The sequence below is a fragment of the Nicotiana attenuata genome, unplaced genomic scaffold (assembly GCF_001879085.1).
Source record: "Nicotiana attenuata strain UT unplaced genomic scaffold, NIATTr2, whole genome shotgun sequence".
Lineage (NCBI taxonomy): Eukaryota > Viridiplantae > Streptophyta > Magnoliopsida > Solanales > Solanaceae > Nicotiana > Nicotiana attenuata.
Genome location: NW_017670492.1, coordinates 365966 through 391472, shown reverse-complemented (window position 1 = coordinate 391472; position 25507 = coordinate 365966). Strand labels below are relative to the sequence as shown.

At 37.9% G+C, this 25507-nt stretch overlaps 1 protein-coding gene across 1 annotated transcript; it reads right to left on the bottom strand.

The window, feature by feature from the left end:
• Positions 1-10364: 10364 nt before the first annotated feature.
• Positions 10365-15214, bottom strand: LOC109240183 (MADS-box transcription factor 47-like). The gene is made up of 2 exons (XM_019406819.1): positions 14941-15214; positions 10365-10552 (listed from the first exon to the last, which is right to left on the bottom strand). Exons 1-2 carry the CDS (start codon positions 15212-15214, stop codon positions 10365-10367), a joined length of 462 nt encoding a protein of 153 aa, XP_019262364.1.
• Between the last annotated feature and the right edge of the window lie 10293 nt (positions 15215-25507).

Here is a 25507-nt window from a genome sequence, read left to right as displayed (position 1 = left end):
GTAACAATTACACCGGTAACCACAACAAATGGACATGGAACAATTTGCACGAAGTCATAGGGGAACTCACAATCAAGAAGTATCAAAACAATAAGGAAGGCAATCACTACAATTAAGGCAATTAGGGGCCAAGTAACACGTAAGAATTAGAGGGAAACTAGCAACATCATATAGAGCATATAGAGGTAATTTAAGCAATTAGGGAACTTAAGCATGACAGAACATTTTGCACATAATGAACATAAGGACCTAAGAACCCTAGAGGCAAATTTCCCACAAATAAATCCGAGCACACACTCGTCACCTCACGTGCACGGACTACAATTAATATAGAAGACTCAAATCCTAAGGGGAAGTCCCCCACACAAGGTTAGACAAGATACTTACCTCAATCCGGCCAATTCAATACTCAATTTAGCTTTTCCTTTACCAATTCATCAACGCTCGGCTCAATCTTGCCAAAAACGACTTGAATACATCAAACAATGCAAGAGAAAACAATTTCAATTGACAAAACTAAGATTCTTATACAATTTGCAAAAAGTCAACAAAAGTTAACTCCCCGGGCCTGCACCTTAGAACCCAACAAAATTTACAAAAATCGAACACACATTCCGCTACGAGTTCACCCATACAAAAATTATCTAATTCTGATACCATTTGGTCATTCAAATCATCATTTTACATTTTTGAAAGACTTTACAATTTTCTCCTAATTTTCCTTTAGATTCTCATGAATTTGATGTTAAATCTAAGATATAATCACAAAATATAGTTGGAAATTGATTAGAGACACTTACCCAATGATTTGGAGAAGTTTGGGTCCTTATTGGAAAATCGCCCATGGAGGTTTAGGGTTTGAGAAAATTGAAAAATGGGTGAAGATCTCGTCAAAAACCTCACTTAACAAGCCTCAGATGTCGCGTTTGCGACCCAGGATTCGCATTTCCGAACCCCTCACAATTACGAGCAACGCAGGGCTGGCAGAAGTCGCATTTGCGACAAAATTCTAGCATTTCCGAACTGGTCATCGCAAATGCGACAAAAAGTTCGCATTTGCGACCACACCAGAACCAGCAATTTTTCCTGACACGAAAATGAGCATAACTTCCTCGTACGATATCCAAATTCGATGATTCTTTTTCCTATGGCTCTGTAATTTCGATACGGATCTATTGGTTCAAACAAAACTGAAATTGGATCTCATTTGCTCAATTTGGTATTATTTTTGCTTGAAGAAACGACGATGAAACATCCAAAAACAAGCGCAACATAGTATAAACCTATCTGAAACACACCCAATCCCTTGGGGCTCCAAAACAGACATGCATGCAAGTCTAAAAACCTCATATGGACTTGCTCGTGCAATCAAATTATCATAATAACATCAAAAATTATGAATTTAACCTCAAAACTCATAATTTTCTAACTTTTCAACCGGACGTCCAAATCACGTCAAATCAATTTTAGTTTTCACCAAATTTTACAGATAGGACTTAAATATCATAACAAACTTGTACCGGGCTCCGGAACTAAAATACGGGCCCAATACCAACGAGTTCAAATATTAATTCATTTCTTTATTTCCTTTAAAAACCAGCACAACAATTTTCTTCAAAAATTGTTTTCTAAGGCTAGGGACCTCGGAATTCAATTCCGGGCATACGCCCAAGTCCCATATTTTACTGGGGACCTCCAGGGATCGTTGGAACACAGATCCGGGTCCGTTTACCAAAAATAACGACCAAAGTCAACTAAAAAACCAAATTTTAACTCTAAGAATTACTATTTTTAAAAGCTACTCGTGACCTCAAACTGCCGAACCGGACGAAATTGCTCAAGACGACAAGTCGGGTCGCTACACGTCTTGGACGTTTAGGGTGAGAGAGAGGTTTGCCAAGTTACGGACCTGCTCATGTTCTCCTTGCAATTCCAGTATTTTCTGTTCCAATCGTAGGACCAAATCATTTTGGGCTTGAAGTTTCAACATTCTCATCATGTACAGCGTTTTCTTTCCGGATACCACTCATATCATCCATCTTCGCTTTTCCTTTACTTTTCAGATTACTTGGAGGAGGAGGTGGTGGAGGGCCTCTAGATCTGGTGTGATATGCTAACGATGCCAGTATGTGCGAACCAACCTTAGGGGATGGGAATAATCAAAATAAAGAAAAAAAAAACAACAGGTAGACAAGTCAGTAAGGATTCTAAAAAACATTTGCAAATTTAAACACATATTGCAGAAACGTAAATTCGCGTCCTAATTTGGGGAATCTCGTTGTGCCCGAGGTAGGCCTAGCGACAAGTAGATTTGGAGAGATTTAATGCCGATAAATGCCTTATTTCATTAATGCAATAAATAAGTCGAACCTAATAAACAAAAATAAATGAGTTACTAATGGCATCTGCCTTATTACAATTGAATTTCGAAATGACTCAAAACAAATAAACCTAATCTACTTGGTACCGGAGGGACCTTCCCCATATTTGGCCCTCTTGGCTCCATCAATGAGATTCCCCAGGTCATGCATGTCCAGCAGTAGGTATGCCCTTGCGAGATGTCCTCCTTCGTTGCCTTCTGCATTCTGACGATCTACGACCCTTTTCCTCATCTTCCCTTTCAGTTCCATTAGACCCTGCTCCAAGTACTCCAACCTTCCGCCGACCTTGTAGCCATTTCTTTCCACTCGTTGATTGATTCCATGTCGAACTTGTGTTGCTACAGATGCTTGGCTTCGGATTCAAGGACCCTCTTGCATAGCCTCTCATACTTCACTTGTGCTTTAGCGACTTCATCTATGACCTTGTTTCCTTGACCAACCCTTGGCTCGAATTTCCTGCTATGTTATCTTCTAACCATGAGGGAAGAAGTACACATGACCGGCGTGATATCGATCTGGCTCGATGGTATCCTTTTCCACGATAATCTTCAAGTGCCACAGGTGCTGGGCCTCTCATTTGTATGGAATGGCGTCACCCTGAAAATTGGCTCTATAATGACTCATTTTGGAGACTCGTGGTATGACTTCAGCTTGTCTCATAACCCTGATAGGAACATAGGGATATATTCCCCTCAGCCCAATCAACACTAATGCGTAACGTCCTTGAATTTGATGATGAATTCATTAGTAGGGAACCACTCCACCAACCAGTGAACCCGGTCCTCGGTCAAATTGTTGAAAAACTGTGCCCATTCTATGGCGTTCTCTGGCTGTGCAAATTAGTTTGGGATAAAGGTCATTCTTTTAGGATGGTGGAAAGCGATGTGATCGTTCTATGGTCTTCATGGAAACTCTTGGCGGTATTGACACCTCTGAAGATGTTCTAACAACCAAATCTGTACTAGCAAGTTACAACCCTCAAAGTGTTTGAACCCCTTCTTGCAACGATCTAGGGCCTGGTATATGTCCGCTACAATCACCGGGACAATAGTATAGGTTTGTCCCTCGATTCCCTCCATTAAAGCTTTGGTTACCATGGCCAACCTAGTGTGAATTCTGTCCCCTTGGCTTGGGAACACCATCATACCCAGAAAGCAGACGATGAATACAAAAACCCTGCGACGAGTCCAACCTAGGGAAGTGATGGAGAATTCATCATGAAAGATACAGTAAGATTTGATGTGCCCATATCGTTCATAGAGGAAGTCAAAGGGTATGTAAGACTTCTTCAAGCACTCCAAGTCCTCTTTCTTTCTTAGGCCCATCATTTTCAGAAACCCCCTAGTGTTGCGGTTTTCTGGTACTAGCAAACCGGGACTATCCCATGGTAATCCAACGAACCCTCTGATTTCCTCCAAGAGAGGAGTCATTTCTATGTCACAAAAATGGAATAAAGATTTTTCTTCGTCCCAGAACATAGTAGCAGCTTCGATCAACATGTTGTTTGGTTGGATGTCCAATAAAGAAGGTAAATTTCTAAGAACCCTTTTCACGTGGTTTTTATCGCTCGGCGAAAGATTTTCCCAGCAGTCCAACAACAGCGGTGGTATACTTTGGACCATGCCGAACCTGGGGACTTCGTGCCTCATTTTCTGCAAAACAAACAGAGTTAGACCCTTGCCTCCTCCGGATTCGACTACTTACACATTAACAATTAGCATATCGGCATTTATCTCTCCAAATAATGCACATATTGTGATTGTGTCCATTGAGATTATGTAAATCCCGGTGGACTTTGGACAAGGCTTTCTTAGGGGGTTATTATGTGAACAACATATTAACCCCGGCTAGGTTTGACCATGATGCATGTGTAGTTATTTATCAGAGCAAGGTTTCTATAGAAGTCTAGACTGGTACCCTCAAGCGGACAACTTGAGGGGGAAAGACACGGAATCGTCGACTGCACTGTTGATCGACTAGTTTTACCGCAAAATAAGCCTTTCCGAATTTGAAGGGTGACATTAGGAAGAGCGCGGGCACTCATCAAGTGCCGCTATGGTATTAATATGCACGAGTGGAATATGATGTTGAGCATGAATTATGCTAGAAATAACACATTGTCAAGTATTTTCGCATGTAAAATAAATGCGGTATTGAATAAACGTAAAGACATAAAAGAAAGAAAAACAGGGAAGAAGTTAGTTCGTGAAATGAAGGAATTAATAAAGCAAATAAAGGGGAGGATTGGGGAGAGACATGATATAGCAAAATTGGAAGTCCGGAACATGAATGGAGATAAGGGGAATCACACGAAGAATTGCATGTGAGTTCATATAAAGGGGAAACAGGGAAAAGGATGTGCATGTGGCAAATAATAACAAACATAAGCTTATCGGAAAGACTAATTCATGCAAATCAAGTTCATAATGGTAAGAGCCTAAAGATATACCCAGCAGAGTCGCCATGCTGTCGCGCCCCCTTTTTTTAGCGAAATCGGATTTCGACATTTCTGGGACAACTCCTTTCCTTTTGGGATGGGGGTAAGGGATTTGAAGAGTCGCCACCTAACAGATTAAGGTGCGTTAGGGCACCTAGAAAAGTTAACTCATGAAACTAGTTTACATCACCAGAGATCGGGTAAGGACTCGAAATTACCTTGAGGGGAAGGTGTTAGGCACCCATCGAGGTCCACAACGGTGGGTCCCGGCCGAACATAAATTAAGCGAATTAGTCTTAAAAGGGAAGAAAACAAATTAGACAAATACAATATTCAACTTACTTTTTACACAGGAGTATAGGGGGTGGTCCTAAGTTTTTTAGCCTATAGGATCATTCCATGCAATGCTTGTCAACTCCCACAAGTCGGGGTTTTATTCATAGCATTAGCACATGGGATATCATTTCCTTAACTACCCAATTACTATCTTTCAGTTGTTACCTAAGCGTTCTAGTAGCTTCTAACTCATGGCTTATGCGTGCACTACCCGTCCCTTTCCTATGGTCCTAGAGGCACTTAGGACCTCTATTTAGGGTGGTTCTACACTGACCTATGTTGCTTAAATGAGAAAAAGCTAGGCGACAAACAAAATTCAAACGGGACTATCATGTAAGGAGCAAATAAGGGCCCATATAAATCTCCACAAGTAGACAACAAATGCACGCAATTAAATCAACAGATTTCATTAATTTAGGATCCTATAGGCAGGATATTTAGATGAGCAAAACAGAATGCAAGACATCAGTTTGTTAAGGCGGGCATCTGGACCTATCAATTTGCCTACTGATTTTATTAAATCTTGAATCTGGGCATTTTCGGGCAGTAAGATATCACAATTTTAGGCCCAGAATCATTAGTAACCCCTACGAATTTGCCTAAGTGATAATCAGAATTAATCGAACTCAAAACTGATTAACAGAACCCTATAGGCATGATATCTACAACCTATAACGTGATTTCTAAGTGAATTACTGATTTTTAACTCATAAAGACAGGTTTTATCCCTTTTAGATCCTATAGTCATGCTTTCTAATTAGTTTAAACCCCTATAGGCAGGATTTCTAAGTGTTGACTTGATTTAAACCTCTATAAGCATAGTTTCTAAGTTTACAAACTGATTTCACCCTATAAGCATGATATTTATTAGCTTAAATCCTATAGACATGATTTCTAGGTTTGAAACTGATTCCTTTTATTCCTATAAGTATGGTATCTAAGTTGAAACTGATTTTTTTTACCTCTTATAGGCATGATATCTATCAATCACATGTGGGTAGAATTTTAAGCACATTTCCAGGAAAGGTTATTATTCAAATAGATAGAATCCTATAGACATGGTCACTAATGCACGTATGTTAAGAATGTGCATGGATCCTATGGACATGATTTCTAATGCAAAGGGGCCTATAAACAGGATTTCTAGCATGCGAGTGAAATAGCAATCAGAAAATCCTATAGGCATGATCTTTAGACAAGTAGTAACATTCACATAATCACCAATAAACCTATATGCATGATTTCTACCCAAGTTTCAAACAAAGATATAGAAAATCCCCTCCAGCTTTTACTAATAAATCCTAGATCTATTTATTACAGAGATTATTACAGCCCAGAATGAATAAATTACATAACTAAATTCATTATACTATAGGGAGCCTTAGCAGGCCCAATATTAACCTGGAAACCAGGCCTTCAAGCAAAGCAAGTCTGAAGCGTACAAGTGTGTCAAAGTTCCCAAGGGCCTCAGGGACCCCGGGCAATGCTCATACCTGAACCTTACTTAGGAAAAAATAGTTTGTAAGAGATTGGAAGACCATCCCCAATGTGTCAGAGTTCGGAGGAGTCTCAAGGACCCTTGGCAGTGCTCACACTGGGGGTGGTAGGAACCTAGGTAACTAAGAGTTATAGTTTGAAAAACCAGTACATCGTGGGGTAGGGGGACAGTTTTAGAAAATAGTTTGATTTTTAGGAGCAGACAGATTCAAATTACAGGACTGCAAACAAAATTTCACCTAGAACAAACAGAATCTCTATTTAGTAAATAGTTCAAACAGATTGGTATTGATTCAGACATGGACACTGTACTAGTATTTAAGCAATCACAAAAGAGCCAGGATACTTGAACTAATAGACAGAGTTGGCAATATATTACATGTTTGCAGAACAGAGAACATACAATTATTTATACAGGGTTTCATATTACGAGAGATAACATAATTAATCTTGTCACTAGGTGAAATCATATGGGCATATAGCAAACAGAAGCACGCGGAAATCTCAAACTAATAAGCACATAGGATTGAATAGGGTAACATAGACTAAAGCATGCCAGCAGTAACAGAAAAACATGCCGAGGTCGAAATAAACTATAAGACATAATAAGATAACAGGAACTGAAACATGCCAGTTGAGAAAGGAGTAAACAGGAATCATAGATCACACAGAAACATGCTGAGGTTTGAAATAAACTAACCACATAAGCACAGGGAACAAAATAGATAACAGGAGTTAACACATACCAGTTAGGAAGAAAGTAAACAGGAATGCAATGGCAATTTGGATGCAAAGAGTTTAGCCTTGGCTTCCAGCCGGCTAAACAGTGCAGAAATCAGAGTAGTCGCACAAAGAGAGAACTTAAATTCTTTGAAGAAAAGCAGAGAGCTTTTGAGTTGTAAAGTGAAGAAATTGTAAGAGTGTGTAAGTGTGAGTGTAAGTCTGTAAGCGTGAGCGTGTGTTTTAAAATCAGAGTAATGAAAGGTTTTTATAGCATACAGTAGAGTAAAAGCAAATAAGGTAGGAGAATCAATGACATACAAATAAGGCAAAGAGATCAGTTAATCAGTCAATTAGGGCTAACATGAATCAATTAATAGGCAGAATCACGGAAGTATCACTTAAATTAACACGGAATAAATCAGCAGTCAAGAAAGAGGTCTAAATAAGGTAAGTAGTAAGTCCAGAGATCAATTAAAAGTCGTTCCTAATAATCAAAGTACAGAAATCATGCTAGCAAAAGAATTAAGGAAAGTAGTACCAATTATGAATCACACATAAGGAAAGAATAGGTAAAAATTTGTCAAGGAAATATCATTTTTTTTTTGAAAAGGGAAGCACAATTTCGAACCCTAATTAGGCAAGTAAATCAATTAATCACTTTAATTGACAGCCAAAGTAAACGGGCAAATATTATAGCAAACACTAGAATAATTGAAAACCCTAGGGCATGAAGACATAGAGATGAAAATCAGTCGAAAAAGTAATGAAAGAAAACCGGAGTTAAACACTTAAACGTTTTAAAACGTTTTTTTTTTTTGCAGAAATATCTTAGAACCAAAACCCTAGCTTTAGGAAAAAAATAAAATCGGTTGACAATAGTAGGAAAAACAGAAGAATCTTGAAGGAAAAGTAACAAACAAACTCAAAACGCTTTAGATCAAAAGGGATCTGACCTGATTTAGCCAGAAATAGTTAGGTTATGTAAAAAATAAATAGAGGTGAAAAAATCTGGTTTGAACCAGAGATTTGAAGCCATAAAAACGAAGATATTAGTACCCACAGACGTATGAGCAAACACAAACGGATTAATCGAGAAAATGGGAGATTTGAACCAAATCTGGTTCGGATCTCTTTGAGATTCCATCAAGTATCATGAAAATCGAACAACCAGTAGAGATATGAGGCTGGATAAGGCCTGGGGTTGAAGAAAGAACCCATGAATCAAAGGGGTTTCAGTGACGGCGAGTTAGGGTTACAAGGAAGGTGAGAGAGACGAGAGGAGGGAAGAGGTCTCAAGGGCGGCGGATTTGGGAAATGGGTAGGGTTTAGGTCGTTTGATTAATTAAAAATTGAAGGATTGTCCTGGACCATTGATCTTCTGAGATCAACGGACAGGATTAAATCTGGGGTTGGGGCGGGTAGTTATTGGGCTAAGGTCCGAAAATCAAATTAAAAGAGGCCATATTTTAAATACCCATTTAATTTAATAAAATAATTTATAAAAAAAGTTAATAAATGATGAAAAGTGCAATTTATGTATGAAAATAATTTAAAATAATTACTTAATATTATAAAAATATAAAGATCCATTTTCGTGTAAAAATAAAGAAATTATGCATACATGGGCTATTATTGCAAAGTTATTGCAATTATAACCTACATATGTAAATATAATAATGTATAAAATAATCAGGGCTTAATTGTAAATATAAATGATAGAATTAAGCAACAAAATTTTTTCAAAATCATTCGTGATGCAATTAGTAATTATTTAGATAATAAAATGCTAGAATAAATCAAGTAAAATCCTTTTAAAATTGCAGAGATTATGGAAAAATACGGGTTGATGCTCATGCACTATAATTACATAAGTTGCTACTTGACCTATGGACCAAATCCTCCTTACACACTTTGTGTGGACGATAATAACATTACACACGCAACCTTTCTAAAGTGTATCTAGTACACACCATCTTTTTATTGACCAATTTTTCAAAATATGTGTAATGTCATGCACCAATAATATCGTGACACGTGTCAAAACGTAAAGAAAATACAATAAAATATCTAATTTACACCATTATTAAAATTTCTTCTTTAAAAACAGAAAGATAAATAAAAAAAGATCCCCCTTTTCCGCTTTTAGTAATTCCTCTCCCCCAACCCACTTAATCATCTACTCCACAATCACAACCCTATCATCGATTTTCCACAATTAACGCCATAGTTAGCAGCGTCGTGTCCCATTTTTTCACTACAAAAAAGTTTTTTTTCTTTATTAAAATTACCATTGTCATAACAGCACCACTACTACCATTAATTTTTAGAGCAAAACCCACAAACACTATAACCCCCTTTTTCAGTTTTCACACCCATTCAATTAAAAAAAAAGATTTTTGAAGTTAAAGAAAGAATCAACAGATCTGAAAAATAAAATTATAGAAACAAATAAAGAAACCAATCATTGATTTCATTAGCAGATCTGAAAAAGTTAAATCTTGAAGGAGATGACTAATAATTTAGAACTTGCATCTTGCTCTACAATTATTGTTGTGTTTTAGAGTTTAATATAAGGAGAAGACAAAGTGGGTGGCCAAGGGAAGAGGAAAACGGGTGGGGTGTGGAAAAGGGATCAAATTATTTGGAGATGAAATAACTAAAAATAGAAAAAAATAAGAATTGACTCAAAAAAAGTGTAAAAGGAAAAAAGGCTAGACATATGGCATTTAAGTAATGATTAAGACCCAAAACTTTTACATTCACCCGCCTCTTTTACGTGTAAAACACGCGCGCGCCATCTGTCAAATGTGGTGTGTACTAGATACACTTTAGAAAGGTTGCGTGTGTAATGTTATTATCGTCCACAAAAAGTGTGTAAGGGGGATTTTGGTCATAGGTCAGGTGGTAACTTATGTATTTTGCCTAGGCATTTTAAAAATATATGAGGGAGAAATTGGGTATCAACAGCAATTACGACAAAGGCTTCACAATTACAATTGCAGCCTACTTCGCAAAAGTGACCAAATGATCGCAAATGCAACCTGACCCAACTCAACACTAACTTCGCAAATGCGATAAGGGCGTCGCATTTGCGAAATCTGAACCTCCCCTACAATCTTCTCAATTGCGATGCTGGTGCTCGCAATTGCGATAACTGCAGCATCAACACACCAGTGACCTGAAACAAGTTCGAAAAAATCGAAAACACGTCTAAAACTCACCCGAGACCCCGGTGCTCCACATCAAACATCCACACAAGTCTAAAAATATCATACGAACTCGCCCGCATGATGAAAATACCATAATAATATCCGGACCATGAACCGGACACCAAAACAAATAATTTTAATGAACTCAAGAATCGCTAGAAATATAACCATGTGTTCGATTCCTATCAGACCAACTCCGAATGACACCAAACTTTGCAGACAAGTTTCAAATAACAAAACAGACCTATTCCAAGTTACGTAACTAAAATCTATGCCCGAAGTTATAAAGTTATGGTCAAACTTAGGATATTTCTAAACTTTAAAATTGTAGATTCTCGGCAAAAAAAGCCAAAACAACCTAGGAACCTCCGAATTCAATTTCGGGCATATTCCTAAGTCCAAAATCACCATACGAATCTATTGGAACCATTAAAATATCGTTTCCAGATCGTTTTCACCAAAATTCAACCGTCGGTTAATATTTTCAGCTTAAGCTTCTAAACTAAAAAATAATGGATCCTAATCATTTCAAAACTTCCTCGAAACGAAACCAACTATCCCCGCAAGCCATAAAATCACAAATACACATAGGAAAAGATTTAAGAGATGAAACGAGACTTAAATACATAAAATAATCGGTCGGGCCGTTACAGGCATAAATGTCGTGATAGACTTTAGCGTCTTTGGATCCAATAGTATTTAATCAGTTGCCGGTATTTAATCATTTGCCGCTAAAAGAAAATTTCATTTCCACTAAAAGTCTTATTCACCGTAATGCTGCAAACTCAAAAATGCTCACTAAGTAATGCAATTACTAAATCAATCTCAAAGTTTACTTTGTGCAGAGATCTGGTGTGGTCACAAGTGTGGACCACTGGGAACAGGTGCATTGCTCGCAGGTGCGTAGGAAAATAGCGCAGAAGACGAAGTTGGGCTAGATTGAAGAAGACTGTAAAAGTGGATGTTTGGACGCACTGTGCAGCAGCAAAAGCGGAACACTGAGCGTAAAAGCGCAAAAGCGGAACATTGAGCAAAAGAGACATTTGGCTCAGGTAGGGTAATTCCGCATAAGTGGATTTTTTGCCGCAAAAGCGACCTTTTGACTGCAAAAGCGGGATCTCTGGGCAGAATGTATTTAAGTCGAGGGTTTGGACATTTTTATTATATCTTGAGTTGTAGACCTCAGATTTGAGCAATTTTTGAGGGGTTCTTTCACGTTTTTGATTGGGGTAAGTACTATTTATCCGGTATTGATTATATTTCATGATTCCGTAATCATTTCTATTATTAAATTAGTGAATTGAATGAGAGGAAACGGGAATTTTTGTAAAATCTTTCAAAAATGTAAAATGAGGATTTGAAGGACGATTTGTTATCGGAATTTGATAATTTTGGTATGGTTGGACCGTATCTGAATGGATTTTTGGATTTTATGAATTTTATCAGTTTTCGAGGGCCTGGCCCGGGGTTGACTTTTGGGTAGACTTTTTAGTATTAATTAAAGATCGAAACTTTATTAGCCGGAATTATTTCCTATGGTTTTTATTTATGATATTAAGTTGTTTTGGCTAGATTTGAGCCGTCCAGAGATTGTCACATGAGAAGATCATTTTAGAGTATCGGTTTAGCTCCCTTGAGGTAAGTATCTTGACTAACTTTGTTTGGGGGAACTACCCTTTAGGATTTGAGTCGTTTTTGCTAACTGTGTTATGTGCAAGCCCTGTACACGAGGTGACGAGTACGTACTTGGGGTTAATTATAGAAATTTACTAGTCTAGACTCTTAGGCAGACTTTAGGTACTTATTTGGAATTGTTAGCACATGTTATATCTTTTATTCGTCATGTCTACTATCACATGCTTTATTTGAAGTTGTCGTTAAATGTCATATTCTTTACTTGCCGAGTTTACTCTTATATGCTTTATTTGGAGTTGTTACCACTTTTACCATTACATGATTTCTTATATTGTTGAGTTTCTCTTCGTTGAGATTATTGTTACATGATATCCCTTGTTGCCGGTTTATTCTCATGCCTTTAGACGTAGTGCCAGTTCGTGTCATCTCTTTCATTTTTAGCTTAATTCAAACACTAGAATCCGGAGTTGCCATGTCATGAAGATACTTTCACTATTGAGTTTAGCCTTAAACAATTAATTGGAATTGAAGTATCGAGAGTCATTAATCTATTTTAATTGAAGTTGTGTTTAAATGAGATGTTGTTCCTTGTTGAGTTACTTTCCAGTTCTTTTTGTTAATTTTATAAACATTGTGTTTGAGTCGTGGGCTATTTATTGTAGAAATATTGATATTATTGGATCTTTAGAGAGGTTGTGGCTTATGGGCACTTGTGTTACGAGTTGATACATCATGTTATTGTGATGTTAGCATTTGTGAATTATTGTGTGATTTTGGTTGTTGTTATGCGGAGTGTAAGGGTGGCATTTCACCGTTGTTGTTATACGGGGCATAAGGGTGGTATCTCACTGTTGTTGAATGTACGGAGTGATACGGGTGGCTATTGTGTTATTGTACAGGCGGAGTGATAAAGATGGCTATAACATGGAGTGATAAGGGTGGCTATTACACGGAATGATACGGGTGGCTTTCAGAGAGATAAGGGTGGCTAATGATATTGTCAGAGCGGAGTTATATGGGTGGCTTTCGGAGAGACAAGGGTGGCAATGTCAGGAATGATGTGTGATGGTTTGGAGACATTGTGTTGGTAATTTTCGTGTGATGGTGTGTTTTCCCTTGTATTTGTCATACACCTTGCGTGACTTATTTTGTTGCTTCGTTGAACTACTCGATATCTTTGATATTACTTGGTGACTTAGGTTGCAGTAGTACACTCGCACAAGCATACACCATAGTATGCCACTTGTACTAGCTAGCTCAAGTATGAAACTTGACATTTATTAATCATGCCCATGTGTTCTTCTATTATCCGTTTTTCATGTTGCTATTGAGCATGTGACCGTACCGAGCGGATTGTGATTGTGAGCCTGTGACTATGCCTGGCAGATAGTGATTTTTGGCACGTGAGTTGTCCGTGCGATTGTGATTCGAGATGTCAGCACGAGGTGCCGTGAGTATGTGATGGTGGGTTGAGACCCGTGATTTGAGACTATGAGATGAGGTATCATAGAAAAATTTTGTTGTGAAAATGGTGAAGAACAACTTGATTAATTGGCTGTCCTTTGTGTTTCTTATTTGGTTTGAGCAATTCTTTACGGTGTTCTATTGCTTTACTATTTATATCACTTGTCAGTTCTTGTTGCCATTTACAGATTTCTGCTTTCCATTATTAGCTTTATACTTCTATACTGCACAAGTAATTTTGTCTAGTTAGTGTCTTGACTGTACCTCGTCACTACTCTACCGAGGTTAGTCTTGATACTTACTGGGTACCGACCGTGGTGTATACATACTACACTTCTGCACATTTTTGTGCAGATCCAGGTACTCGGAGTCTGTTGATTGTTAGATAGCTGGCCGAACATTGCTGCAGAGACTTCAGAGCCTGCCATCGCGTTCACAAGCCTTCGAGTCACCTTCGGAACTTATCTTTGTACATTTTAATTCTATTACGGAACCATTGTGCTTAGAGATTTTTCTTAGTGAATTCAGTAGAGCTTGTGACTTGTACTACCGATTTTGGGATTGTTGGCTTTGTATAGAAATTTTTGTTTCATATTTAATAGTTGTTGGTTGAATTTTGCCATTAATTCAGTAAGTGTTAGGCTTACCTAGTCTTTAAGACTAGGTGCTATCACGACATCTTACGGAGGGAAATTGGGGTCGTGACAAGTTCCCCACATAAGCAATCATTTTTTCCCTTATTAGTTAATTTACTTGGCTTTTAAAGGTGGAGTAACCAAATATATTTTTGAATTATTAGAGCATGAGAGGAGGAACACGGTTGCTTCATTCTTCCACTAAGTATCACAAGTTTACAGTGGTTGTTCTACTTTGAATTAACTCACACTTCTTTCCCACTAATTTGTGAATATAAGCTAGTTCATTAATGTTGTGTTGACCAAATGAGTAAAAACAATGACCTCGAGCAACCTCTTTTTTCTTTTAATAAAAAATAATAATCGAGCTCAACATGCTTAATAAGTTCTAGTATGTATAACTGGATTAGTAGTCAATTAAAGTGCACTGAGATTATCACAAGATAATGTTGTAGTTTTAAGATACATTTAAATGTTATGTAGGATGTTTATTATACATGTTAGGTACAATAAATGCCAATGTTTTATATATGCTATAGCACTCGATCTTCCACTCGATCTCTTTTTTGAAGAAAATAATCTGCTCGATTTGCATCTGAAAATCCACAACTAGGTATTCATACAATTTTTGCATCTGGAAATGCATATAACACTATCTTCATTTGCAAATGTTGTCAACTTCTTAAGCCTCTCTACCAGTGGTTTATCTAAATATCTCATCAAGAGCTGTTTAAATTTATCTCTTGATGGCCACTCATATACAACATTTTTTTTATCAGGGCTGAAAACAATAATACCAATTTCTACATCACATAGAACAGATAGCTCTTCTGCTTTCTTAAACAAAGTTTCCATCCTTTCTTGAAGAACAACTGATCTTCTATGCTCATTAACCATTTTTCAGGGAAGACCTAAAATACACTTTCTATTCCAACTGTGGAAGTTTAAAGGTATAAAATAAAGTATATATGGAGGCTTGGGAGGGTAGCTATATATCTTTCAATGACCTACTTTTAGGACATAAATAGAAAATCCAGACATGGTAATAACATAAAAATAAGTGTAATTGTGGCACGACATCCTTTCTAGCAAGGTAATCGAATCGGGTGCCATTTAAGTAATTTCTTTAATTATAATGTTACTCACCTTGTTTAAAAAAATAGTATATTGCTAATTATACTCACCATACTATACAACAGTGTCGAAGTGTATAATTGGCAAAATTGGGTGTTCCACACTTTTATTGAGGTAATAATTTAGTTGTATATGTTGAAACATAAATATTATCCCAATTTAAGCTATACAATCTTTTATGTATTTACCTTTTATGGTAGAAAATTTATGAAATCTGCATATCAGTTTAGCATCAATTTTTAGTAGTGTAATAAAAACAAAACTTTTTATGAGCTATATTATGAAATACAAGGTAATTGTGGCACGGCATCCTTTCTATCAAGGTAATCGAATCGGGTGCCATTCAAGTAATCTCCTCAATTATAATGTTACTTACCTTATTTAAAAATTAGTAATTTCTTTAATTAAATTGCTAATGTATACTCACCATACTATACAACAGTGTTAAAGTATCACAAATTTGTGAATGTTCATTAAAGCAAATCGAGAAAAAAAATTAAATAGAGCAATTGCCAAATAAATCTCAATGTTTTCTTTCTGATTAGAATAAATTTAGTCATGCAACGGTCAGCACTATATATTTATAATAGCTTACCATATTGTATCACGTAGTATATATTAAACAATCTTCTCAAGTCACAAACCAATGAATCTTATACGGATGACACATCGTGCCCACATTATCAATTACCCTCGCACGGCCAAGACGTCGTGCCACAACATAAGTCATAACAGCACGAACAACTTACGTGCAAAAATCACAATCCGCCCAGCGTGGTCACGAGCTCAGTGCCACAATCTGTCCTGCATGGTCACGAGCTCAATATCACAATCCGCCCAGCGTGGTCACAGGCTAGCAGTCCAAACCATATCCCAGAGGAAACAAATATACAAGAATACACGTACGTGATCAATGAACATCAAGTTTCATCCTTTTGGATTGGTATAAATGACATGTTACGATGTATGCATGTGCAAGTGTACTATCACAGCTCAAAACATCAAGTAATATCATAGACAACGAGTGGCACATTAGGAACAAAACAACATATCACGTACTATGCATGACTCACACAAGGAAGTCATGAGAACAAGCACGAATACCCCTTTTTTCATCAATAACACATCCTCAGGCCATCACATATCATCCCCACATAACCACCCTTATCTCACAGCATCAACAATATCATAATAGCCACCCATATCACTCCGCCTAGCCAATATATCAGTAGCCACCCGTATCGCTCCACCCTGACAATAATATAATAGCTACCCGTATGACTCTACCTAGACAGTATATCAATAGCCACCCTTATCACTCCGTCTATACAATATATCAATAGCCACCCGTATCACTCCGTACAATCAACAAAGTAAAATATCACCCTTATACTCCGCATAACAGCAATCGATCCACACCACAAGTCCACATATACCACAATATTGCTAAAACAATAATACTGATATTACAATATAGTAAAGCCCACAGCTCAACAACAGTGTGTACAATAATTTCAACAACTTCACGATGAAACAGAGATAACTCAACAATGAAATATATTTCATATAACAATAACTTCAATTGAAAGTATATTAACAGACTAGGAGTCTAAATCGGTCAATTACAATATATAAGCCCGTGTACACACTCATCACCTCGTGTACATGTCTTTCACATAGCACAAATAATACAATTAGACCAAATCCTACGGGGTAGTTTACCCCCACACAAAGTTAGACAAGATACTTACCTCAACGAAATTGAATCAATACTCTAAGAAGCCCTTCCCGCATGAAACGACCTCCAGACAGCTCGAATCTAGCCATAATTACTTAATATCATAAATAAAAGCCATAGAAAATAATTCCGGATAATAAAGTTTCGATCTTGAACAAGAATAAAAAGTCAACCCCGGGCCCACACCTCAGAACCCGATAAAACTCATAAAATCCGAACACCATTTTGATACGAGTCCAACCATACCAAAGTCATCCAATCCCGACTTAAATTGGCCTTCAAATCATCAGTTTATATTTTAGAAACATTTTTACTAAAATCCTCAATTTCTCCAATTCAAATCTAATATCTATTAAATCCTAAAAATAAGGAACGAATCATGAAATATAACCAAATCAGAGTAAAAAATACATACCGCAATCCAAATCATAAAAATCCCCTCCTAAATCGCCCAAAATCGAGCACTACAACTCAAAATGTGATAAAAATGAACAAACCCTTGAACTATATACAATCTGTCAGTGAATCCACTTTTGCAATCACTTAGTCGGATCTCCAACAGCCGCTTCTATTGGAAAAGTCTCGCATGTGCGACTTCCTAGCAACTGCCGACCCACCGCATCTATGGTCCACAAACCGCTTCTGCGGTCCATCACCACATGTGTGTTTTCGCTTCTGCGACCAGATAACCGCATCTACAGTCCCTGCCTTCGCTAATCAATGTCCGCACATGTGCTCTCTGGCCGCATCTGCGGCCCCTTCTCCGCAGGTGCGAAGGCATCAGTGCTCAGAATCCACAACAATTCAACAAGGTTAAAAAATGATCCGCAACAAATCCGAAACACACCCGGGGCCCCCGGGGCCACCAAGACCCCGTCCAATCATACCAAAAGTTCCCATAACATAACGCGTACCTACTAGAGGTCTCAAATCACACCAACCAACATCAAAACTACAAATCACACCTCAATTCAAGCCTAATGAACTAATGAACTTTAAATTTCTAAAACTCACAACGAACTATATCAAATCAACTCGGAATAACCTCAAATTTTGCATGCAAGTCTCAAATGACACAACGGACCTATAACAACTCCCTGAACCACAATTCAAGCCCGATATCAACAAAGTTAACTCTCAGTCAAACCTATCAACCTTCTAAACCTTCATTATCCAACTTTCGTCAATTTAAGCCGAAACAATCTAGGAGCCTCTGAATCACCTTTCGAACATACGCCTAAGTCCAAAATTACCATTCGGACCTATCGGAACCATCAGAACTCTGATCCAAGATCAAATAGTCAAATTTGGTCAACTCTTCCAACTTAAAGCATCTAATATGAGAATCATTATCCAAATCAATCCTGAATCGCTCAAGGACCGAAACTGACCCTAGACACAAGTCATAATACAAAATTTGAAGCTACTCAAGATCTCAAACCACCGAATATAATGCTACAACTTAAAATGACAGGTCGGTTTGTTATATTCTCCCCCTATTAACCAAATATTCGTCCTCGAGCATGCCAAGAACCGTTCTGAAGTCATCAAATCACTGAATAAGCTCACAATACACATTCACACTGGTGATCCCATAACACCCAAATCCACATAAGCTTGACAAAACCATCTCGGTCGAAAATTATTACTTTCACCCATGCTGATAAGCCTTAGAACCAAATTTCGACATCCGATCATCCCCCATAGACCTAAATCCCACATAAAAACATTGTATCAACCTCAACCGGCTACAACAGCTCATGTATACATCCACAACGTATAACCACACAATGTAATATATCACCCATAAGCCTGTAGCAATACCACCGGCCATAGTAGCTTTCCATCATCAAACTCGGTACCGGTAAACAAACTTATATCAACTAGAACCTTGTTCCAAACCTTCCCAACACTTTAATGATAAACCCTATTTTGCATAGGTAGAGAAAAAATTTAACTAGTGGTTCTTCTTATTTTTATTTGAGAAAAGAGAGTCGCCACCTAATATTTTAAGGTATATTAGGGTACTTACTTGTTTATATTTGATTATTATCCTATTAGTCTACTAACCAGTGAAATTTGGGTAAGGGTTCTTGTTCTTCTAAGGGGAAGGTATTAGGCACCCCCTAAAATCTACCTGAGATAGCTCCTTAGAACTTACACTAGGTTCAATGATCTACATTCTACTTAATTAAGTGCTTAAAGTCTGCAAATTATCCTAAGTCTTGTTTAAAATCTACCATTTTGAAAGAAGGTATATGCACTTTGGAAAATAGGTTAAATGTTCTTATAAAGTTTATGCCTTATGAAATTTTTTTGAAATGTTTATATCTACAAAGTTGAGAAAGACTTGTAAAATATGGCTATGTTTTGAATATTTTATTTCTTCAAAAACTATGGCCATTCGTGTAATTTGGTGGAATAAAAGACTACTAAGAGATGTGTCATGGAGTATATTTTGATTTGTTTGCACGCTGTTTGATTAGTTTCGGATCATTTGGGCCTTGGTTTGAGATGTTAGAGAGGCATTGGAGCCGGTTATCAGATTTCGAAGCGAGGTAAATCTCCTATCTAACCTTATGAGGGGGAATTTACCCTGTAGGTATCATATTTGTAATGTGCTACATATTATTGGAGCTACGCACGTATGAGGTGACGAGTGTCCATATGTATGCGAGAATTCCTGATTATGTCCGGGTAGCCCTAGGCTCACTCCATGCTTTAATTATACTATTTGAGTTCTTCTTGCCCGTTGAAGTGCTTTAATACATATTACAACTTGAGACTAGACTCGTGTTGAGTAATGGACTTGCTATTTTAGATACTTGACGAGCTGCTTGATTAGCCGTGAGAATTGTAGGATTTCTCCCGCGTTGCCTGTATTCATAGGTGTTTTTCTTGAAATTCATAACTCACATGTATATTTCGTGAATGGGGTCAAGGACTCGTTAAATTTTCATATTCTAATGGGATCAGGTTGAACGCCTTAGTAGTACTCTTATGGGATCGGGCTGTTCGCCTTAGCAGTATTATTTATCATATTCTTATGGGATCGAGTCGTTTGCCTCGGCATGATTATTGTAATACACTCTTATGGGATCGGACTGTTCGCCTCAGCAGTTCTATGAAACACTCTTATAGGATCAGGCCGCTCGCCTCGGCAGAATCGTGCGTAATGTTTGATAAGAAGTCAATGTACCCATGAGTTTTCTTGATTTGAGACGTGACCTTTTACCTGGTGTTAACCATTATGTATTCCTTTCGAGGTAGTATCCGATATATGGGGACTTTGTGTTTACTACTCAGTTGAGGATCGTATTATGTACTTATACCCGTTTTCACTATTCTTACTTGCCGTGTTTCGTACCTATCTACTACCATTTTTATACATGATTTATAGGACCACTAATAAGTGTTGAAGTCGACCCCTCGTCAATATTTCTCCGAGGTTAGGCTAGATACTTACTCGGTACGCGTTGAATTACGTATTCATGCAACACTTCTGCACTTATTCTGCAGGTATATTTCTGAAGGTCATTTGGGCACGTAGGCGTAGTTGCCGAGGGGACTTTATGGTGAGTTGTATTCCATGTTATGATCTGCAGCACATAGAGTCCCCATCATATTTATTTACTTTATCTTGTCTATCTTATATTCCCGACAGATGTTGTATAATTATAATGCTTCTTAATAGAAGCTCATGCACTTGTGACACTGGGTTTTGGGATGTTCTACTAATTGTTTGTGGTTTTGCCTAATATTGTCTCAGTTCCATTTTATATTTTACTAAATTGTATGTACCCATGATTTTTAATGCATAGATTTCTTTATTAATAAAAATTCATGATTTCAAAAGTAATACAATGAATAATTAAGTTGATAGTTCACCGTTGGCTTGCCTAATAGCGGCGCTGGGTACCATCACGGCCTATAGTGGGAATTGGGTCATGAAAGTGATGTACTTGATATTCCTAGTTACTCTTAAAAAACCTTACGACTTGTACTGCCCGATTTTAGGATTGTATGACTGATATTGGTTCAGGTATGTTATATAAGTTATTAACAAATGTTTTGTAGTTAAGTTAGTTGAATTCCGTTAATTTTCAGCATGTGTTAGGCTTACCTATTCCCAGGGACAAGGTGCCTTCATGATTCCTAAGGCGGGATTTTGGGGTTGTGACACCATATATGTGTTTTGTTTTCAAATCTGAGTCCAATATGACTCTAAAATCTCAAATATTCATTTTTCAAAACATAATCAAAATTTTCCAAAAATTATATATAATTCTCATGATTTTGACGTTAATTTTCATAAACAGTCATGTTATATTATTGTGTAATAAAAAATGGATCAAAATCACTTACCCAATAATTTGGTATGAAAATCTCTCCTCAAAATCACATCCCACCTAATCTAGGGCTCAAAAAGGTGATAAATAAAGTTAAGTCCCGAAATTCCAACCTTTTGTTCAACTGCGGATGTCGCAAATGTGACAAGGGGTTCGCAATTGCGGCACATGGTTTGCAAAAGTGAACCCTAACAGCCACACATATGTCGCAATTATGATAAAGGCTTCGCAATTACAATTGCAGCCTACTTCGCAAAAGCGACCAAAAGCGACCATACTTAACACTAACTTCGCAAATGCGATAAGGGCGTCCCATTTGCGAAATATGATCCTTATTTTCCCTCTTCGCAATTGCAATGCTAGTGCTTGCAATTTGTGATAACTGCAACACCAACACACCAATAACCTGAAACAAGTTCGAACCAATCCAAAACACGTCTAAAACTCGCCCGAGACCGCGGGGCTCCACATCAAATATCCACACAAGTCTAAAAATATCATACGAACTCGCTTGCATGATAAAAATACCATTATAACATCGGACCATAAATCGGACACCAAAACAAATAGAAAATTACACTGAACTCAAGAATCTCTAGAAACATAATCATGTGTCCGATTCCTATCAAACCAACTTGGAATGACACCAAACTTTGTTGACAAGCTCCAAATAACAAAACATACCTATTCCAAGTTATGTAACAAAAATCCATGCCCGAAGTTGTAAAGCCAACCTATGGTCAAACTTAGGATATTTTTAAACTTTCAAATTGTCAACTTTCAGCAAAACAAGCCAAAACAACTTAGGAACCACCAAATTCAATTTCAGCCTTATTCCTATGTCCAAAATCACCATAAGAATCTATTGGAACCATCAAAATACTGTTTCAGGATCGTTTTCACCAAAATTCAACCCTCGATCAACATTTTCAACTTAAGCTTCTAAACCAAGAACTAGCGGATCCTAATCATTTCAAAACATTCCCGACATGAAAATCAACCACCCCCGCAAGTCATAAAACCACAAATACACATAGGAAAAAGCCTTAAAAGAGGAAACAAGACTTAAATACATAAAACAACCGGTCAGGTCATTATAGGCATAAATGTCGCTATAGCCTTTAGCGTCTTTGGATCCAACGGTATTTAATCATTTTCCTCTATAAGAAAATTTCATTGCCACTAAAAGTCTCTTTCGGTGTAGTGCTGCAAACTCATAAATGTTCATTAAGTAATGCAATTACTAAATCAATCTTAAAGTTTGTGCTTGGAGAAATATATAATCATGCACGGTAAGCACTGCGTATATTTATAACAGCTTACCATATCTCATCACGTAGTGTTGAAGTAATTTCTCAATTTGATAAATTAATCACAAAATATGGTTAAACATAAGATAGCACTAGATACGTATGTAACGACCCTGCCGGTTGTTTTAAGAATTGACGCCCTGATCCCCTATTAACTGCTTTCCCGATGTTTATTTCTGCTATTGTGAGTTGCCAGGAGGATTCGTGTGGAGTTTCAGAGTGTTTTGGGGCACTTAGTCCCTAAATGAGAGCTTAAGCTTTAGAATTTTGCCCCTAGTCGGTGTAGTGTGAGGACGGCCTCAGAATAGAATTCCGTTGATTCTGTTAGCTCCGTTGGGTGATTTCAGGCTTAGGGACGTGTTCGGATTGTGTTTTAGAGGTCCGTAGCTTAATTAGGCCTGAAATGCCGAAAGTCGAATTTTTGAAGTTTCCGGTGAGATATTCATATCAGGGTCGGAATGGAATTCTGGAAGTTGGAGTAGGTCCGTTGTGTAATTTGGGATGTGTGCACAAAATTTCAGGTCATTCGGACGAGCTTTGATAGACTTTTTGATCGAATGCGGAATTCAGAAGTTTTGGAATCCTTAGGCTTGAATCTGAGGGTGTTTTGAAGATTCGATGTTGTTTTGAGTGTTCCGAAGATTGGTACAAGTTTGAATAGCGGTATTTGACTTGTTCGTACTTTTGGTTGAAGTCCCGGGGGCCTCGGGATTATTCCGAATGGTTGACGGGAAGTTGGGAGTTAGAGTGTGCAGCTGAAGCTGCTGAATTCCTGTCATAACCACACCTGCGGATAAGGGACCGCAGGTGCGGATCCGCAGAAGCATATGGTCAACCGCAGATATGGCCAGATGTGAGAAAGTCATATGTCGCAGGTGCGGGTGCTTTATCACACCTGCGGGACCGCAGGTGCGGGTAGATGGGCGCATGTGCGGTCCTAGTGAATTAAGCGAAAACCGCATATGCAGTTTGTTAGACCGCAGAAGCGGTACCGCAGAAGCGAGAATGGGGCCGCAGGTGCGGAAACCCTAGGCCAGAACCTATATAAGGGTTCCTTCGCGATTTTGAGCTCTATTTCACCATTTTTATCCGAGATTGAAGCTTTTTGGGAGATTTCTGAGAGAGAATTGAAGGGAGCTTCGAGGAGGTAAGATTTTTGGAATTAAAACTCGTTTATATTGTGTTATTTCACTGATTTGACAAGGAATTTATAGAAAATGGTGGTTAAAATTGGGGGTTTAGGGTTTGAAATTGGACACTTTGATTTAGGGATTTGAGGGGTTGTTTGTGGTCGGATTTTGATGTATTTGGTATGCATCAACTCGTGAGAGTGTAAGGGATTCTAGTTTTGTGAATTTTAACCGATTCCGAGATGTGGGCCCGGGGGACTTTTTGGGCAATTTTCCTAATTTCGCGTGTTAGCATCGAATTTATTAGTTGAATTAGCTACTTGAAGTTATATTTACATTATGAAATTAATTTGATTAGATTTGGGCCACCCGGAGTTGGATACTCGTGGCAAGAGCGTGGTTTCGGGTTGATTTTGAGCTGGTTTGAGGTAAGTGGCTTGCCTAACCTTGTGTGAGGGAACTCCCCTTAGGATTTGGTATTGCTGATATATGAATGCCGTGTACGTGAGGTGACGAGTGCGTACATGTGCTAGTTGTTGAAAAATCCCGTTTTCATTAAGTAGCTATAATTATGTTTTTTTCCTTGTTGTTCACTACCTTCAATTAAAGCCTACTGTCTAGTTTAGGGAAGCATGCCTAAGTGACTTAATTGTTCTACTTGCTTAAACTGTTTACTAGAATTCTGTGCAGCATGTTAGGATAGAAATATATGTGTTTCCTTGGTACGAAATTGGATAAAATTGAATATTCTTCGTGATACTGTTGTGTGTTTACTTTGGGACTACGGGCGATATTCCGGTAGATCCCTCTACATGTTTACTTTGGGACTATGGATCGGTATTCCGGTAGATCCCCCTGCACATTTATATTAGGGACTACGGTACAACACCCGGTGGATTCCCCTGTTTTGGATATTTACTTTGGGATAACGGATCGGTATTCCGGTAGATTCCCCCTGCACATTTATATTTGGAACTACGGGACAGCACCTGGTAGATTCCCTTGTACTAGATATTTACATTGGGACTACGGATCGGTATTCCGATAGATCCCCCCGCACATTTATGTTTGGGCCCGGGGGACTTTTTGGGCAATTTTCCTAATTTCGCGTGTTAGCTTCGAATTTATTAGTTGAATTAGCTACTTGAAGTTATATTTACATTATGAAATTAATTTGATTAGATTTGGGCCACCCGGAGTTTGATACTCGTGACAATAGCGTGGTTTCGGGTTGATTTTGAGATGGTTTGAGGTAAGTGCTTGCCTAACCTTATGTGGGGGAACTTCTCTTAGGATTTGGTATTATTGATATATGAATGCCGTGTACGTGACATGACGAGTGCGTGCATGTGCTAATTATTGAAAAATTCCATTTTCATTAAGTAGCTATAATTATGTTTTCTTCCTTGTTGTTCACTACTTGCAATTAAAGCCTACTGTCTAGTTTAGGGAAGCATGCCTAAGTGACTTAATTGTTCTACTTGCTTAAACTGTTTACTTGAATTCTGTGCAGCATGTAAGGATAGAAA